Source organism: Balaenoptera borealis, assembly GCF_965194805.1.
Source record: "Balaenoptera borealis genome assembly, chromosome: 11".
In the NCBI taxonomy this organism is placed as follows: Eukaryota; Metazoa; Chordata; class Mammalia; order Artiodactyla; family Balaenopteridae; genus Balaenoptera; species Balaenoptera borealis.
This window is the reverse complement of record NC_138868.1, coordinates 50,799,092-50,818,461: the sequence shown is the minus strand read 5'-3', so window position 1 is coordinate 50,818,461 and position 19,370 is coordinate 50,799,092. Positions and strand designations below refer to the sequence as shown.

The 19,370-nt window shown below is 38.6% G+C and overlaps 1 protein-coding gene across 16 annotated transcripts in view; it reads right to left on the bottom strand.

Annotated features, from left to right (window-relative positions):
- The window catches only part of NUP98 (nucleoporin 98 and 96 precursor), a gene marked incomplete at its 3' end in the record, with an annotated part of 100,141 nt that overhangs the window by 74,637 nt on the left and 6,134 nt on the right, over positions 1-19,370 (bottom strand). For 14 of the 16 annotated variants that reach the window (XR_014231219.1, XM_082340301.1, XM_082340290.1 and 11 more), the window contains 7 exons: positions 11,663-11,757; positions 8,849-8,950; positions 8,564-8,740; positions 6,877-7,016; positions 5,327-5,434; positions 4,098-4,278; positions 2,555-2,718 (listed from right to left, as the gene is read on the bottom strand). Coding sequence is in view for 15 of the 16 variants with exons in the window: in XM_082340301.1 (XP_082196427.1) it covers positions 2,555-2,718; positions 4,098-4,278; positions 5,327-5,434; positions 6,877-7,016; positions 8,564-8,740; positions 8,849-8,950; positions 11,663-11,757 (967 nt within the window). The remainder of the gene's footprint in view (positions 1-2,554; positions 2,719-4,097; positions 4,279-5,326; positions 5,435-6,876; positions 7,017-8,563; positions 8,741-8,848; positions 8,951-11,662; positions 11,758-19,370) is intronic. The other 2 variants (XM_082340299.1, XM_082340302.1) reach the window with 1 other exon arrangement.

The following is a 19,370-nucleotide window of genomic DNA, read 5'->3' as shown; positions in this document are numbered from 1 at the left end:
AAAACAAAATGCCATGACAGGGTGCTTCATTTTCAGAGTTACGCCAAAAGAACGTATTAATACTGAGCTGGAGAATGGACTTTGAATCAAATAACTGAAAATAATCAGCTGAAAATAATCAAATTAATCTGGACAGAGGCAGTAGTGTAATGTTAAATCTTCATTTGTTATGAGAAACTACACAATTTCAGAATAAGCAAAGTTTGTATCATCCAATGTTTAAAGATTTTTTTTATGCATTAGTCAACAAAAGAAGAATATTGCATTAATGGGCTATAGCTGAATTGAGAATTCAACGTAGTGTTTTAAACAGCTTTACTGAGATATAATTCACATACCATAAAGCTGACCTCTTTAAAGTGGACTATTCAGTGGGTTTTTTTCTATGTTCAGTGCTATGCAACCACCCCCACTCTAAATTCAGAAAATTTTGAACACTCTAAAAAGAAACCCTGGACCCATTAGCAGTCACTCTCCATTCCTAGGCAACCAACCACTAATCTACCTTCTGTTTCCATAGATTTGTCCATTCTGAACACTTCATATGAATGGAATCATATAAAACGTGGTCTTTTGTGAATGGCTCTTTCACTTAGCATGTTTAAAAGGTCCATCCATGTTGTAGCATGTATCAGTACTTCATTCCATTTTAATGGCTGAATAATAGTCTACTGTATGTATATACCACATTTGTTTATCCCTTCATCACTGATGGACATTTGGGTTGTTTCCACCTTTTAGTTATTATGATCAGTTGTATACAAGTTCTTGTGTTTTTATTTCTCTTGGGGGAAATACCAAGGTGTGCAACTGCTGGGTCATATGCTAACTCTACATTTAACATTTTGAGGCATCGCCAAATTTTTCCAAAGTGGCTGCACTATTTTATACTCCAAACAGCAATGCATGAGGGTTCCAATTTCTCCAAATTCTTGAAAACATTCATTATCATTGTCTTTTTGTTTATAGCCTTCCTATGTGGATATGAAGTGATATCTCACTGTGGTTTTGAAATGCAGTTTCCCTGATGCCTACTGATATTGAGTATCTTTTCATGTGCTTATTAGTCATTTATCTTCTTTGGAAAAATGTCTATTCAAGTCTTTGGTCCATTTTTTAATGGGCTGTCTTATTATTGAATTATAAGAGTTCTTAATTGTTTGGACATAAGTCCTTTGTGAGATACATGACTTGGAAAATATTTTCTCCCATTTGCAGGTATTCCTTCTGCTTTCTTGATGGTATCCCCTTTGACCCACCAAAGTTTTGAACTTTGAAGAAGCCCAATCTATTTTTCCCTTTTGCTGCTTTTGCTTTTGGTGTACTATCTAACAGATCATTGCCTAACTCCTTTTCTTCTACGCGTTTTATAGTTTTAGCTCTTACATTTGATCCATTTTAAGCTAACTTTTATAGTTACCACAACTGTATAAAGAAAAGGTCCAACCTCGTGCTTTTGCATGTGGAAAACCATTATCCCAGCACTCTTTGTTTAAAGATTCTTTCTGTAGTGAACTGTTTTAGTACTATTGCTGAAAATCAATTAACCATAAGGACTTGTTTCTGGACTCTCAATTCTAGTCCCCTGATTTATACGTCTAGCCTTATGCCAGTATTACACTGTCTTCATCACTTCATCACTCCAGCTTTCTTTTCTTTCAAGACTGTCTTGGCTATTCTGAGTTCCCTTCTATTCCTTTTTGAGTGTTTTTATTATGAAAGGTTGTCAAATGTCTTTACCTACTGAGGTGACAATATGGCTTTTGTACTTTATTCTACTTTACGGTTTATTACATTAATATGAAAATATGTTGAACCAACCTTCCTAGGATAAATCCCACTTGGTCACAGTGTACAATCCTTTTTATATGTTGTTGAATTCAGTTTGCCAGTATTTTGAAGATTTTTGCGTCTACCTGTACTTTTTTTTTTTTAATCAGGCAAAGTTATCTCTAATTTTAAAACCAGGTATATTCCAAGGATTCTAATCAGTAAATCATACCTCAAATTAACCTTTATTTTATACTTCCATAAAAGAGTCCCTAGAAATAAACTGCTAACGACTATGAGGACTTTCTCTTCTACTATCTGGACAGAAGTAGCAATTATCCAACATGGCTCTAAGTTTTAGTTCTCTCTTACTTATTTTAATGAACTAAACTTCTTTGCCTGACTCCACTTAAGGGAATGAGCTGAAAGAACCTTCTGAAATAGAGCCAGCAGTTTATAAATATTTTCTCCTATACTCTATAGAATGGCTGGAGTCAATGTCCTAAGGTATAGCTTCAGGACGGCCAATTCTAGCACACTAAGCAGTGATTAGTGATGAGAAAATATGCCCAGAAAGGATAAGTGACTTGTTCAATAGCCTCTCATTAAATACAGAGTAGAGCCTGGACTAGAATCTATGTCTTAATTATTCAAAGATTTTGCTCTCTTCCCTTTACTACACATACCGTCAACCCTTAAGAACTGCAGTAGAGATAGAACTTGTTAATTTGACATGATCAGAAGCCTCATTACTTAGCTCTACAAATAAGACCTGTTTCCTTACCATGGTGTTGGTGCTTGGCTGTCCTAGTGTGTTGGTATTACCAAAGGAAAAGCCAGTGGTCTGGGTGGTTATGGCCTGGGCAAATGGTTTGCTGAAGAGGCTGGTAGCCTGCTGATTCTGTTGGCCAAAAAGACCACCTGGATTTGTTCCAAATCCAGTCGTACCTTCCAGGAAAAGAAAAGGAAAAATAAATGGCGGGGGGAAATGCCAAACCTCACATTATCTAGTTACTTCAATAGTCTATGTTATTGATTATATATCTAAATTACCCTACATTCATTCATTATTCAAACTGGATAACCACTTCATTTTCCACCTTTCTTCACATAACTCCAGATTTGGTTCAGACTCTACTTTCTACAAAAATACTCTGACCCCAAGAACCTGGGCTGGACTAAGTAATCTTCCTTTGTGACCCCATAGCTTTTTGTCTATTTTACAAGATAACACACTACACTTAAAGTCTATGTGTGTATTTTTAACCTTGTTAGACTAAGTTTTTCTTCAGAACAGGGGCTTTCTCTTTATAGCAATATATCCAGCATAGGGTGTGACACAATAACAATACTTAATAATGGCTAAACTAAATCACAGAATACCAAAACTGAAAAGAATGTAAATGCCACTTAAACGTGTATTCGTTTGTGTATTTGTGTATGTGACTCTACAGAGGGCTACCCCCAAAAATGTAACTTTTGCTTGTTTCTACAGAAGCAAACTGGTGGCTGGGGGGGGGGGGGGGTGAAGAAAAGACCTTTGGATATGTACGTTTTTGTATCTCATGAACTTTAAATCATATATGTATATTACTTTTGCAAAGTAACACTTTTATAAAGTAATTTAGTAATCATCCTAGACTCCCCTCTTTCACATCCCACATAAATCAATCCATCAATAAATCCCATCGGTTCTATATTCAAACTGGTTCCAGAATCTGACATTTTTACCATACCATAGCACCATTCTCTGCAAGCCACATCATCTCTCATGTGGATAGGGCAACAGCTTTTCTAACTGATTTATTTCCACCCTTGCCCCCATACAATCTACTCTTAATACAGCAGCCTTCAGAATGATCCTTTATTCATAATCACATGACTTATCTAAACCTTCTAATGGCTTCCTGACTCAAATAAAAATTCAGATCTTGACACTGGCCCACAAAGGCCTATAAAATATATTCCCCTATATCCTCCAGTACTTCCCCTTGTCCTCTCCCCTTCGGCAAAAACTCAGGATTTCTAGACTTCTAGTTTCCTCCAGCTGGAATATTCTTCCCCCAGAAATCTGTATAGCTTTATGCTTCACCTTCTTCAGATAGGTCACTGATCAAACACCACCTATCACTGAAGCCCTTCTTAATCATCTACACTTAATACTATATTTCTCCCCACCCCCCACAAACATACCAGGCATTTCCTATTCCTCTAGCAGCCCTGAATCATTTTTCTCCATAGCACTTAAGCACAAAAATGACAATTATGTTTTACTTTCAGTTGTCTGTCCCTCCTCAATATGGCCCAATACGATGTCAAGTGCTTACTAGTTCCAAAGCCTGTTTTGTTCTGACCATAGGCAAAGCCTGAATTCGTAGTGGAAGAACTGAAGAGTCCTGTTGCACTGGAGGTGGCTGGAGAAGACCCAAACAAGCCAGTCGTGGTACCTGCTCCCACCTGGTTCTGCGGGCCTTTCCGGTTGGCCTGATAATCCTCTAAACGAAGTTCCTAGAGTAAGTGAAAACATATTCCAAATTAATATGCAGCCAAAAAAATTATTTAGGAGGCTAAATACTTGAATTTAGTATTCAATTTCTATGTTCACATAGGAACCATGATTAAAAAAAACAGAAAACTATGGAATGGTTAACTTACTATCATTATAGAAAAACATTTTCAACAGTGTATAATGGACATTAAAATCTATACCATAATTACCATAAAACTACAGGCCAAAGGACCAACCACATCTTAATTTCAATTTTCTTCTATAGACAATAATACTTTCATTTAGACAATAATCTTGTCTACTCCCACCCCAAATGTAAAGATTAGCTGATTAAAAGATGGACGATTCTGAGGAATTCAGAAAACTTAGGAAAAGAAGAGATAAAGTTTAACAGTTTTGTCTCACAAGTAAGGGTGTTTCTGTATACGCCAAAGAAGCAAGCACAGTTTGGGACGTAAAAGAAGCAACAGCAACAACCAGAGATGACAGTCAAAACGTACAACGAACTATCATACAGCAATGATAATGAACAACCTATAACTTCACACAACATGGATAAACATCACAATGTTGAAAGACAGATTTAAGAGTATGTAATATAAGATCCCATCTATGTAAAATTCAAAAATGGGCAAAACATGGGCAGTCAGGATAGTGGTTACCTTTGGAAGGGGAGGATTGTGACTTTGGGGGCAAGGCCCAAAGGGGACATCAGGGATGCTGATAATGATTTACTTACTGTGTTGCACACTTATGACTTTGCATGAGTTTACTAAAAACACATGCATGTGCACACACTGTCCAGTGTAGTATGAGCAACAGCCAATCAGAATAGACTATTAGTAAAACTATACCCGTACATACAAGCTGAATATCATCCTTGCCTAAAACAAAAGATATCTATAAATAATATATTAATTAAAAAAATAATTTGGTTAATCTTAATTTTTTACATAAATCCTAAAAAATAATCAAAAACATTTAAAAAAGCTGCTTCCCAATAGAATCAAAAGGTTAGGGTGATACTCTGTAACGCATTTTACTGACCTCTAGGGACTTGCTTTCATATTCTTTCATAGCAGTAATACACTGGTGCTTGGTACTGATGTTAGTGCTAACTCCAGCTTTAACCATAGTATCTGCACCAGTTGGAGGCTGCAAAGGAAGATAAAGGCAAATCTGAAAGTCTAAAGAAAACGTTTAAGTTCAAGCTTTGTAACCCTACTCTCCCAGACACAAATCTTCAACGACTGAACTCTATAACCAGTCCCCTAGGTTCTTTACTTAACAAGACAGTTTTAAGAGTGCTTGATTAAATACATTGCATCCTGATCTCTCCCTGTATCAAGGTTATCTGCATAAGTCAATCTCAGTAACAGTTATCAAAAACCCAGAGATTAATCCCATAACCAAGCCATTCAATTATCTACTAAAATACACTTAATAATATATGCATAAGGGAAGCTTTATCCAATTTACCCAATATATACATTTAAACCTCTATTTCTGAGTTCTAATTCCTACTCTGCTCTGAAGTGTCTGCTTTGAGACTGTTGTTGCATTTACGAAATATGGAAGCCTGGTTTTTCCCCCTATAAGCTTATGAGACAAAAGGCACTAGTAACTAAAGATTCCTACTTATATTGTTAGTTTTCTCAATTACTGTACTTTCCAAGAGACAACACACAGTATTTTTCTCTATCATTTATATTTAACTTTATTTTAAATTCAGGATTCTAAATTCAGTATTATGAATTCACCACCCTGCCTAAGAAATTCTTCATTTTCTGGAAGAATTTTAACAAGTTTTGCCAATCCCTATTTTTGCCAGAGATTTCCATTAGACTAAATGCACTACCAGCCTATCCTAAGTATCTCCAAAACAATCACATCAAGTAGTATCTTACATCAAGTGGTATTCCATGTATTTTCATAAACAAAATCTTTCATTCTAACCCTCTATCCAACTTCTCTCAAAAAAGCTGAAGAAAACACAAAACTCATTTGCTTCATTTTGCCATTTCACCAACAAAAGTTTTATTTCTAACTGGCACACAAAAACTGATGAGTTATTCCATACAGCTCCTTAAGGAGACCCTATTTTCAATGATTTTTACAGTTTGCCCCATCATTCCTTCTTTACTTCTGTAAAGAATGGTCGACGATTCAGAGGCCAATTATGAACACAGTAAATACAAGCTCAACCCAATACTTCTTTTTTTCTGGCTGCACCGCAAGGCTTGTGGAATCTCAGTTCCCTGACCAGGGATTGAACCCGGGCCACGACAGTGAAAGCCTGGAATCCTAACCACTAAGCCATAAGGGAACTGTAATCAACTACTACTGTAATCAACCTTGTGAATACAAATTTAATTGGTTTGAGCATAATTCAAACATAAATTATAATCTAGATTTATGTTTCATGACTCTTCCTGTCTACTATACAACTATTCCCAGATATTGTTCTTAACACATATTTCAGGAAGAGTGAGACTAAGCTATGCATAACTGGAAAGAGAAGAAATTTTATGATTCCTCCAGCAAAAAAACATACAGGAGACAAAAATATTCCACAAAGATCGAAAGACAATACTTACGTTAAACTTAATAGTAGTCCCAGTAGGAGCAGCTGTAAAACTACTTGGCCCAAAGAGGGAGCCAGATGTGCTACCAAAAGGATTAGAGGTGGTATTTGTAGTTCCAAAAAGTCCTCCGCTGCTGGTACTTGTTCCAAAATCTATAAATTAGAAAGAAGAATGGGATGGTAACAGTAAGGAATTTAAGAATCTGTAAGCTATCTTGGAATTGGCCTGTGGCATTAGAGCAGCATTATTTCCAAATCCTCAAGTTTTCTATCTTTCAAATCTCCCTAGCAAGTACCTTCAAATAGATATTTCATACAGACACACACAGTTCTAGGCTCACAACTTTGAAGTGAAACAAAATCTGAATCTTTAGTCAGCTAAGTGTCTGTAAAGTCCTTGGGCATACTTAGACAACAAGTTAGAAGAAACAGTATTCTGTTTCATTAAATATTTTATCTTATTTCTCTCGGTAAGACCAGATGCTCAATGAACTTGTCTTTCTGACAATGCCTTACCACAACAGACCTGAACAAGAGTCACAGTATATTTTATTTATATATATTATTACAAACACCCACATATAACCAAAAAGTTTAAAACAAACAAATGGTCCCATTAGGGTAACCACACATAGGTTAATATAAAATTTCACCCAGAAAAATAATTTAGAAAAATTAGTAGGCATGTTGGTCATTTATAGAAATAAATCTACTTTTCCAAATAGCTGAGTTTAAAAAGATTACATAACAGAATTTAACTGTTATCTAAGTTATGTATTTTTCAAAATACAAGATACTTCTAAAGAAATTACACATATGGTACCAGAAATAGCAGTAAGCAATACAAAGTTATTTGCCAATATTTAATATTAAGTGACGTCCTAATATCAAGTTAAGAGGAATGTGATTTCTCACTGGCAGTCAAACTATTTCTTTTCTAAAAACATGTCCTAATATATAAAGTAAATAGGCATATCTCTTTTGAATTAGTATTTTAGATTGCATTTTATATTGTCATGGTTAAATATTTCAACATCCCCTCAAACAACTTTCCCTTTGTAAAATACTGATAGCTGGCTAACTTACTTATTCTACCATACGAGTGCTGGGAATGGCATCAACTCACAGGGCACACCTGTGCAACTAGCAGTGTTTCTGCCTCAAAAAACTGTGTGGTGAAGTATCCCTGGGCCACATTTAGACTTAAAGAGAAAGAAGCCATCAATTAAAAACACCTGCTATAGCGAAGGAATGGAGGAGTAACCATGTCACATCCAGTACTTACCATTCCTGCTTTAGTCTCTTCAAACCAAAAGTGAAACAAAGGCAGGAAGGTGCCCCTGCAGTATACTACAGTTAACTATACATATTTCTCCTTGAAATTCTCCCTTCTTGACTCCTATGACAGTACTCTGACCTGGCTTTTCATCTTATTCTCTGGTCATTCTATATCAGGTACCTCTTCCTCTGCATATTCCTTAAATACCAGTGCCCCTCAGACTTCCATTCTTGAAGAGATGTACCCCTTCCTTTCCAGCCTATTAAACTTTTCAATACCATTTTGAAGTTTTCCTCTCCCCATGTTTTTGCTATGTGGTGAGAAAAGGAGGTGGGTGAACACAGGGAAAAGGAGAAGAGAGAACACATTCAATAAGCAAATCAAATTGTTAGATGCAGAAATCCAATGATTTACTACTTACTCCCAAAGCCTGTTGGTTTATTTTGTGCAAAGGCATTGTTTTGGGATGAGAAGAGACTGGTCCCTGTGCTTGCAGTTCCAAACAAGCTGTTTGATGTACCTGTCGATGTGCCAAACCCAAAGCCACTGCTTGTGGAGGTAGCTGGCTGGCTAAATGAATTGGTACCAAATAAGCCTCCTGGAGAGATAGAGAGGGGAAAAAAAAGGGTTAAACAGACTGGAGTCACTAAGTGAAGCCCTATACCAGCTATGAATAAACCAACTGTATTCCAAATAAAGCCCCTACCTGGTTTGGTCTGTGAATTTCCAAACAGGCCTCCGGTATTGGTGCTAGAACCAAATGCAGATGTTCCAAATGCCCCTCCACTAGTAGTGCCAAAACCAGTATCTGATAAAGCAAAATCCAGGGTCAGAATAAAATCTAAACCAGGTGGCCCAATGAAAGAGGATTTTAATATTTCTTAACATTCTGCATTTGAACAGGACCACTGGTCTAATCCCAAAACTATTTTTTCAAAATTCCATCAGACTACTTATAACAGAGCTGATATTAAGCTACACTTTATTCATTGTCCTGGGTAAAGTAAGGAAACTTAAAGTTAAAAAGGTTATAACTTTTCAATAAGTTAAAGATGTTGATAGGTTTAAAAAAAAAAGAGTGCCAAGCTACTATGAACTACAGACAAAAATAATCAAAATTTGGGTTTCCTGGTGGCACAGTGGTTAAGAATCCGCCTGCCAATGCAGGGGACACGGGTTTGAGCCCTGGTCCAGGAAGATCCCACATGCTGCCGAGCAACTAAACCCATGCGCTACAACTACTGAGCCTGCGCTCTAGAGCCCGCGAGTCACAACTACGGAAGCCCATGTGCCTAGAGTCCATGATCTGCAACAAGAGAAGCCACCGCAATGAGAAGCCTGCGCACTGCAACAAAGAGTAGCTCCCGCTCACCGCAACTAGAGAAAGCCCACGCACAGCAACGAAGACCCAACGCAGCCAAAAAACAAAATAAAAACAAAAGAAACAAAAAACTGTTAAAATTTTCTCCAGACACCGTACACTCCACAGTCTCTGGGATGAATGGTCCTTAATTAGAGGAGCACATCAGAATGACCTGGGAAGTTTTCAAAATACACATGTTCAACTTCCAATCCCAGAGATTCTAATTCCATAGTTCTATGATGGGATATATGTATTTCGGGAAAAAACCTCCAAAAGTGACTCTGAGATAAACAACAAGGTCCTACTGTATAGCACAGGGAACTATTAATTTAGTCAATATCTTACAAAATAAACTATAATGGAAAAGAATCTGAAAAAATATATGTATGTATAACTGAATCACGCTGCTGTACACCAGAAACTAACACAACATTGTAAATCAAGTATATTTCAATAAAAAAAAAATTTTTTTTAAAGTGACTCTGGGGGATTCCCTGGTGGCACAATGGTTGAGAATCCGCCTGCCAATTCAGGAGACACGGGTTCGATCCCTGGTCTGGGAAGATCCCACATGCCGCAGAGCAACTAAGCCCATGCGCCACAACTATGGAGGCTGCGCTCTAGAGCCCATGAGCCACAACTACTGAGCCTGTGTGCCGCAACTACTGAAGCCCGCGCGCCTAGAGCCCGTGCTCCGCAACAAGAGAAGCCACCGCATTGAGAAGCCTGCACACGGCAACGAAGAGTAGCCCCCGCTCACCGCTACTAGAGAAAGCCCACGCGCAGCTACGAAGACCCAACTCAGCCAAAAATAAATAAATAAAATAATTAAAAAAAAAAAAAAAGTGACTCTGGACTTCCCTGGTGGTCCAGTGGTTAAGAATCCACCTAGTGGGCACTCTTGGTTAAAAATCAAGGACCTAGATACATAAAATAGTTTAAGAAAAGGTCAGGAGACACTTGTAAAAATTTTCTCTAATATTTTTGTTAGGAATGATTGAGGTTTGGTAGTTATGCTTTTTAAAAACCTTCATGAATTAAAGTTCCTGGGATTTACAGTAAAAAACTGTTCAGATGCTCCACTTAAAAAGAGAGGGATAAAAACAAGATTGGGAAAATGCTGATAGCTGAAGCTGGGAAATAAGTACATGAGAGTTCGTTATACCATTCCTTCTGTTTTTGTGTTTAAGTATAAATTTTTAACAAAAAGTTTATAAGTGAGTGAATAAGGGTTGCTATAGGCAACTAGTGCCATGTGGGGTGGAAGGGGAAATGGATCTCAGGAGGGCTGGTGGGAATTAGGGACTTTGACATTTTAACCGTTGTTTCTTATTCACAGAGCAAATCTCAGAGCAGTTATTCAGTAACTGCATTTTATTTTATTTTATTTTTTTGGCCACGCAGCATGAGGGATCTTAGTTCCCCGACCAGGGATCCAACCCGGGCCCCTTGCAGTGGAAGCAGGGCATCTTAACCACTGGACTGCCAGGGACGTCCCTCAATGGTTGCATTTTATTTTTTTAAAGATTTATTTATTTATTTATTTATTTTTGGCTGTGTTGGGTCTTAGTTGCGGCACGCGGGATCATCGCTGCAGCTCGTGGGCTCTTCATTGCGGCACACGGGCTTCTCTCTAGTTGTGGCGTGTGGGTTCCAGAGCATGTGGGCTCTGTAGCTTGTGGCACACAGTCTCTCTAGTTGAGGCGTGCAAGCTCAGTAGTTGTGGCACGCGGGCTTAGTTGCCCCGCGGCATGTGGGATCTTTGTTCCCTGACCAGGGATCGAACCTGAGTCCCCTGCATTGTAAGGCGGATTCTTTACCACTGGGCCACCAGGGATGTCCCAATAATTGCATTTTAGACTTCAAAATTTTAAAAAGGATTTCCTGGTCTGAAAATTAGTAACAAATTATAAATTTCTGCCAAAGCCAATTAATAACAATACTTTAAATACCTTCTACTGATGATCAGAAAACCATGAAAACTCAGAACTTACTTTCTTTTTAGAAAATTTTAACAAGATCGTATCCTGGTCATTTTTCAAAGTTATTATAAAGACCAAAGCATAAATTAATTCCTATCTAAAACTACTGGAGTGGATTTATTCTTAATAATAGCTTAAGATTTTTCTCCCTCATTTGTTATTTTTTAAAACTTACTCTGCCCAAATGTTGAAGCTGTGCCAAAGCCACCGGTGCCACCCCCAAAGGGTGTTCCAAATGACTTATTAAACATCTTCGAAATCTTCAGAAAGCTGGAAAGAAGAAAAAAATTATCACTTTTTAAAGACCACAGAGTGCAATGGAATTTTTTTCAGAAAAATGTATCATTCTACAAATTTATTAGGCCTATTCAAACTATAGCATAACGTTCACTCTCATTCAATATCCTGAAACTCTATATGATAAAACAGACTTCGTAAAATTGAGCTGAATTGAATTAGTACCATAATGTGAAGTTAAACTTCATATCCCACCAACAACCATCCCTTTAAAACAATGTTTTCGACCTTTTTAAAAAACCTAAGCCCCCCCTTTAATAAAGATTTCAGGTCTACTGTACCAGATTTTGGTATGCCCCACGTAGTAAGTTATGCAGAATACCCATTAAAAAGTACAAGGATATTCTCTTATCCCAACCACCTGAGAAGCTAATATTTTTGCCAGGCTTTAGTTTCAACAGTTTGCATTGTAAAAAGTTTTTCCCCCATTTGTTTGTATATAAAATGATGTAATATTGTTCTTCAAACTATACACACCTCCTCCTCCCATCTCTAAATCCCAGAGATTCTGGTGCCCTGACATTCTTTTTGAGATTACTTCTTAACAGTACTCTCTATGGCCCCCTGCTTATCTATCTTCTACTTCTTCTGGGAATATTACAGAAAACCTTTGGTCAAAACCCCCACTGCATATGAATGAGTCCCCTCCAGTATCCAAACTATACACCCAGTCACACTTAATGAATTGGACCAAAGTTCCAACAAGTACAAAAATGAAGTTTGATTTCCCCCGCCTAGATCTGAATGAAAACAAGGCAAAGGTATAGTTTACTAAAAAAGTAAACACTTTCCCCCTCTATAAATTTTCCTTAAACTTAGGACATCTGCTACCACTTACCTGCCAGCAGACAAGAAAATAATGAGTAAACTACTTTAAATATGAAAACTCAGAAAATAGTCAATCATGCTTGTTTGGATTTTACAACAGGCATGATAGCTTTTTTATTATTTACACATAATGAAGTAGTTTTTTTCTTCTAGTAAAATCAGATGCCTCATTCATATAATAGAATTAAACATATCAATAACATGTTGAGGTGTGCCCCACAATGTTCCAGTGTCCCATTAGCACTTTAGTATTCTAACACCCAAAACATTTTGTGCAACACTGGGAAAAAGATGAAATAAGAAATGTTTTTTATAGAAAGCAACATTCTGCCCCCTGTGTTCCCCTAGAAAAAAAATTCCAGCACTTAGTTCTTTATCCTAACATCCAGGAATTTAATAACTCCTTCAATTAAACAAAGCTCACTGAAACCAGTGGTTCAAGAGGGCAACATCAGAATTAGATGGCAAGCTTTTCCAAGTACAAGCCTCTAGGCCCCATTCCAGAAGTCAGAAAACAAAATGTCCAGGATTGGGATGTAGACATTTGCATTTTGAAAGGCTCCTCAAGTGACTCTAATGCATTCCCTTGGAACTGGAGGTTATATTTCAGGTAATCATCATTTCTCTTTCAGTAATGAGATCTGCTTGAAGTTTCCTGCCTTCCCAATTTATCAGGTGTCAAAAAGTCACAGACTGGACCTTTACCATATTAACTGGTGACTCTCCCTTCCAGGGGAAATATTCTTGGAAGTACTACAGTTTTGCTTTTCAACAGTTCATTCAGAATTGACAGTTATGCTAGGGGTCAGATGTCTGGACCAACGCATTTTGATTGCACTCTCTCTCACACTGCAGTCTTGGGTCACAGCCCCTACTAAGTCCACTTTATCTGCTGACTAAATTTTTTGACCCGTCACCAGTAAGGTAAAAACTGAGTTGTAATATTGTTATGCTAAATCTGCCATTTGTTTTCTTATTCGACCCCACAAATAGCAATCTATTCGTGTAAATCTGACATCTTCCATACAGCTGACATGTCAGGATTCAAAAGCCTAGTTAATAGTTTTTCTCTATGAAATTTGTCCTCATATAGAAGATTTTAGTGTTAATTAGGGTTTCAGTGGCACTAGGTTCTACAGACCAAATCCACAACTTCTAACAATCAAAATTTGATTTTAAATAGTCTTATCCTAACATAAAAACCTAGTATCACACATATATTCCGCAAAGGATTTTAAGTAGCAATAAAATATCCTGAGAAACACTTCACAGTTTACAAGCCCTTATTTATCTCAACAACCCTAAAAGTATGGTATTATGCATCACCACCTGTATTTTACAGTTGAGGAAACAGGATCAGGTGTTCAGCAAGTTTCCCCAAGGTCAAAGAAGTGATAAGTGGTAGATCCCCAGTTTAACCTCTGACCTCCCATGGACACCCTCAATCCTAGGATGGAAGATACTAAGAAACAAGGAAGAACATGTTCCGTATATTAAGGAAATTCATCTGTTCCAGACCCAAGAACAAGGACAATACAGGGACCAAATCTAATTTAGACTCCTGGAAAAAAAGCTTCTCACTCAAGCGCAGCCTATCTTTTTGGTTCTGGCAAGGATGAGCCTGGTTTAGCCTCAAGCCTGATCACACTGGGATTCTAAGTGTTTTTTAAAAAACTATCACCATGGAAGCAAACCAAGAATTTGGAAACAGCCTCATTATTTTTATCATGATTGTTAGAAATTAAAGAATGGCTAATACATTAAACCCTTTGCTCTTCAAAGAAATCAATTTCCTGAATATGCTATGAAATGTCAGTGACTCATGAAAAATGCCTCCCCCCGCCCCTACCAAACAACGTACTAATTCATTCTTCAAAACCTAGTTCAAATGACATCTCTTCTATAAGCCTTCTCGAACTCCCTTTAGCAATCAGTCATTCCTTTGGGCTTACATGGCACATTATGATTTGTTTACACATATCTATCTTGACTCTATAGTGGACCCGTGATAACACCAACTACACAGATCTCCCTTTGGGACTCAAGGATTTGTTGTCCCAGCTGCTGAGAAGTACTACCAAAAGATTGCCCTCAGCTGTCGGCCCTCTTCAGAACTGTCCCTGCTGAGAGCTGCCTCACCCAAGGTCAGATCATCTCCGGAGGACAGACCATATCCAAAAGCCAGGCACCTTTGCTCCACCTTAGGGTAACTCTGAAGGGTGATCCTAGCTTCATACTCTCCATGGATTGGCTGAGGCCTTCATTAAGATACTATCACAATTCAATTTCTTCCTCAGCTCATTTCTGCTTCCTTTTCTCCTACAGGTGGTGATCCCAAGCTCACTCTCTAATAAAACTCATGAAGGATATCTCCAAGTCAGTGTCTGCTTCCCAAGGAAGTCAACCTCTCAACCTCCCCCAACGATCCCCTCAATACGTAATGAACTCCTCTAAGATAGGAATAGTACCATTTGTTTCCTATCCCCAAACCTAACAATGGGTCTGAAACATAGATATACTCATTTTCTAAAGTAATGATAATCATCACGAATGTGCCTTTAAAACACAGTCTAAATGATCAAGTTACTTTATTTTTTTAAAAAAAATATTTATTTATTTGGCTGCACCGGGTCTTAGTTGCAGCATGCAGGATCTAGTTCTTTGACTAGGGATCGAACTGGGGACCCCCTGCACTGGGAGCGTGGAGTCTTAACTGCTGGACCACCAGGGAAGTCCCATGATCAAGTTACTTTAGAAGTACCTTCTAACTTAAAATTATGCTAGATTAATTCTCACAACAAAAGGAAGCCATGAAAGGAAAGATTCTTGGTAGAATTTATCATTTAATTCAGAGGTTGCTAAAGGGAAGAGATCACAAAATGGCTGGATACAACCAGCAGACACTTCTTTGGCCTGTTATATATACATACAAACACACACACACACACACACACACACATATATGGTATACTATACACATACATATGTACTTTGAAATGTTTATGTATATATATATTGTCAGTCTAGCTGATAACATTTAAAATAGGGATATGTCGGAAAAATGATTAAGCAGACTAGGACTATAATCACTTCATGGCAGTAAGAGTCTGGAGCTTAGTAGGAACTGTCTCTTTTGGTCATAGCCATACTCTCCAATGTGCCACAATACCCACCCAGTATCATTCATCTCCATCAGCTGCCTGGCCCCAACAGGTTTTGAGTTTGTAACTTCTGATATTATCAGAGAAAGAACCCACACATTAAGAACTCAAAGAGCGGGCTTCCCTGGTGGCGAAGTGGTTGAGAATCTGCCTGCCAATGCAGGGGACACGTGTTCGAGCCCTGGTCTGGGAAGACCCCACATGCCGCGGAGCAGCTAGGCCCATGAGTCACAATTACTGAGCCTGCGCGTCTGGAGCCTGTGCTCCGCAACAAGAGAGGCCACGATAGTGAGAGGCCCGCGCACCGCGATGAAGAGTGGCCCCCGCTTGCCGCAACTAGAGAAAGCCCTCGCACAGAAACGAAGACCCAACACAAGGCATAAATAAATAAACAAATAAAAATTAAGAACTCAAAGAGCATGTAAGTGCCAAGAAATAAGAAGTCAAAATTAGGTCGGAAAACGGGCGAGAAATGTGAGGAAAAATTCCTAAGGATTTAGAATGTGAACTAGGCCTTAAGGGATTAGAAAGAGAAAGGGAAAGCATAAGAAAGGTACACAGGTAAGAATGGGTTATTTGTGTACCTCTCCTATCTGGCCTTGTATCTCAACACCAAGCCCAGTTTCCCTCATATGATAAACATATAATAATTGTACTTAACAGTTTATTATGTACTGATGTCATCAACATTAAATTACCCAATTAAAGGAGTGAATCAGAGCATTCTGCTAAGTATGTACCCAGAATACGGTGTATCAAGAGTAAGGCACCACCAGAACATTTGAACAAAGTTACCCTATGAGAATTATTTCAAGTAAAAGATGTTTAATGAAAAAAAGGAAGTTGAAAAAGATACATTTGGCAGATTCTTTCTGTAAAATAGAAAAGATAATACACTGTTATTTATGGATACATATATACATAGTAAAAGTAAAAGAGGGAGACTAGTTAGTAAAATAGATGAAGGTGGTTGACTCTGGAGAGATAAAGGGAAATGAGGCATAGGGCAGAGATTCAGAGGATCCAAACTTTTCTGTAATGTTTACTTTCTCTATTAACAATAACAAAACATCTAGAGGATGCAGATCTTTGCACTAACTCTCTATTTCCATTAAAAAATCTATTCAAAACAGAGAAAAAATTAATCCTAGAGACTGAAATGTGTGGAACTTCTAAATTCATTCAAGTTTAAAGGAATAGCACATATTCAAGTCTTTATCCTTTCAAATACATTAACCTGGCCCAAACTGAAACCCTCCTAGAGTAAATAATACTAGCTAACGTTTGAGTTCCTACTGTGTCCCAAGTGCTGTTCTAAGTGCTTTTTTAAAAAAATTTTATTCATTTATTTTTGGCTGCGTTGGGTCTTCGTTGCTGCGTTCGGGCTTCCTCTAGCTGTGGCGAGCAGGGGCTACTCTTCGTTGAGGTGCGCGGGCTTCTCATTGCAGTGGCTTCTCTTGTTGCAGAGCACAGGCTCTAGGCACGCGGACTCAGTACTTGGGGCTCGCAGGCTCTAGAGTGCAGGCTCAGTAGTTGTGTGCACAGACTCAGTTGCTCTGCGGCATGTGGGATCTTCCCAGACCAGGGCTTAAACCCCTGCCCCCTGCACTGGCAGGCAGATTCTTTTTTTCCCTTTTTTAAATTAACATCTTTATTGGAATATAACTGCTTTACAATGGTGTGTTAGTTTCTGCTGTATAACAAAGTGAATCAGCTATACGTATACATATATCCTCATATCTCCTCCCTCTTGCGTCTCCCTCCCACCCTCCCTATCCCACCCTTCTAGGTGGACACAAAGCACCAAGCTGATCTCCCTGTGCTATGCGGCTGCTTCCCACTAGCTATCTATTTTACATTTGGTAGTGTATATATGTTCATGCCACTCTCTCACTTCGTCCCAGCTTACCCTTCCCCCTCCCAGTGTCCTCAAGTTCATTCTCTATGTCTGCGTCTTTATTCTGGCAGGCGGATTCTTAATCACTGCGCCACCAGGGAAGTCCTAAGTGCTTTTTAATGAATTCTCTTATAAACCTCCCAAAAATCCAGTGTAGTTATTCTTATCCCTATTTTAAAAATGGGGAAATTGAGACAGAAATAACTTGCCCAAGATCACAGAGCTATTATTTACTCCAGAAGCTATGCTCCTAGAGTCTAGAGTCCAGTCCTCCTTAAGAAAGAACACTGACAACTAAAGGGAAATGACTTTTTTTTTTTTATATATATTTTTTTAATTTTAGCAATTTCATGTATCTTTATTTATTTTATTTATTTATGGCTGTGTTGGGTCTTCGTTTCTGTGTGAGGGCTTTCTCTAGTTGTGGCAAGCGGGGGCCACTCTTCATCGCGGTGCGCGGGCCTCTCACTATCGCGGCCTCTCTTGTTGCGGAGCACAGGCTCCAGACGCGCAGGCTCAGTAATTGTGGCTCACGGGCCTAGTTGCTCCGCGGCATGTGGGATCTTCCCAGACCAGGACTCGAACCCGTGTCTCCTGCATTGGCAGGCAGATTCTCAACCACTGCGCCACCAGGGAAGCCCGGAAATGACTTTACATTCATTACAAATAGGAAACCTATAAGACCAAAATTTGGCAGTATTGATCTAGCACTATCAGGAGAAAGAGACACTTCTCTGGCAAACATGGGAGTTCTAGTCACCAGGAAGGTAATCTCTCTTATGGACTGACAATTTATAAGGTATCACCATGGCCTCTATGAACTTTCCTACAAAGATTAACCACTTCCTCTACGGATGGACTGACTTACACTCGTTGCCATTTTTTTTTTGGTATAAGACATATTTAGAGGGACGTCCCTGGTGGCGCAGTAGTTAAGAATCCACCTGCCAATGCAGGGGACACGGGTTCGAGCCCTGGTCTGGGAAGATCCCGCATGCCGCGGAGCAACTAAGCCCATGTACCACAACTACTGAGCCTGCGCACCACAACTACTGAAGCCCACACACCTAGAGCCCATGCTTTGCAACAAGAGAAGCCACCTCAATGAGAAGCCCGTGCACCTTAACGAAGAGCAGCCTCCGCTCGCCGCAACTAGAGAAAGCCCACGCACAGCAACAAAGACCCAATGCAGCCCCAAAAAAGTGTCTTTCAACCATTTCAATTTATTCAATTTCCCCTTAAAATTAAAAAAAGATATATTTAGAAAGAAAAAATAAGAATGAAATAGTGCTATACAGAAAGAGACAATGTCCTTAAATTTACTGTTCTCTATGCTCAATCTTCTAATTAATAATTCAGACTGTCAGATATAAGAAAGAGGTAGCCTTAATAACAGGTTAACAGTAGTCCAGTATTCTCCCACTGTCCCAACTAAAGCTCAATAAACTGATGTCCAATTTTCGTGAGCTTTGTGAACTCTGGGCACAATGACAAAACTGTTTTCTTCCAGAAAAGTGGTGGACAAACTCTGAAACATGGTAACACCCAGTCAATTGCCAACTTTAAGTGCTATCTGAATGACTAAGCAAGCCGTGCTGCTCTCTGACAACAGAAAGTTACACAAATGGGCAGTAATTTTTTCTTTCCACTTCACTGACTTCCTTTGTACCAAACTCAGTAAAGAGCAAAAACACTAAATA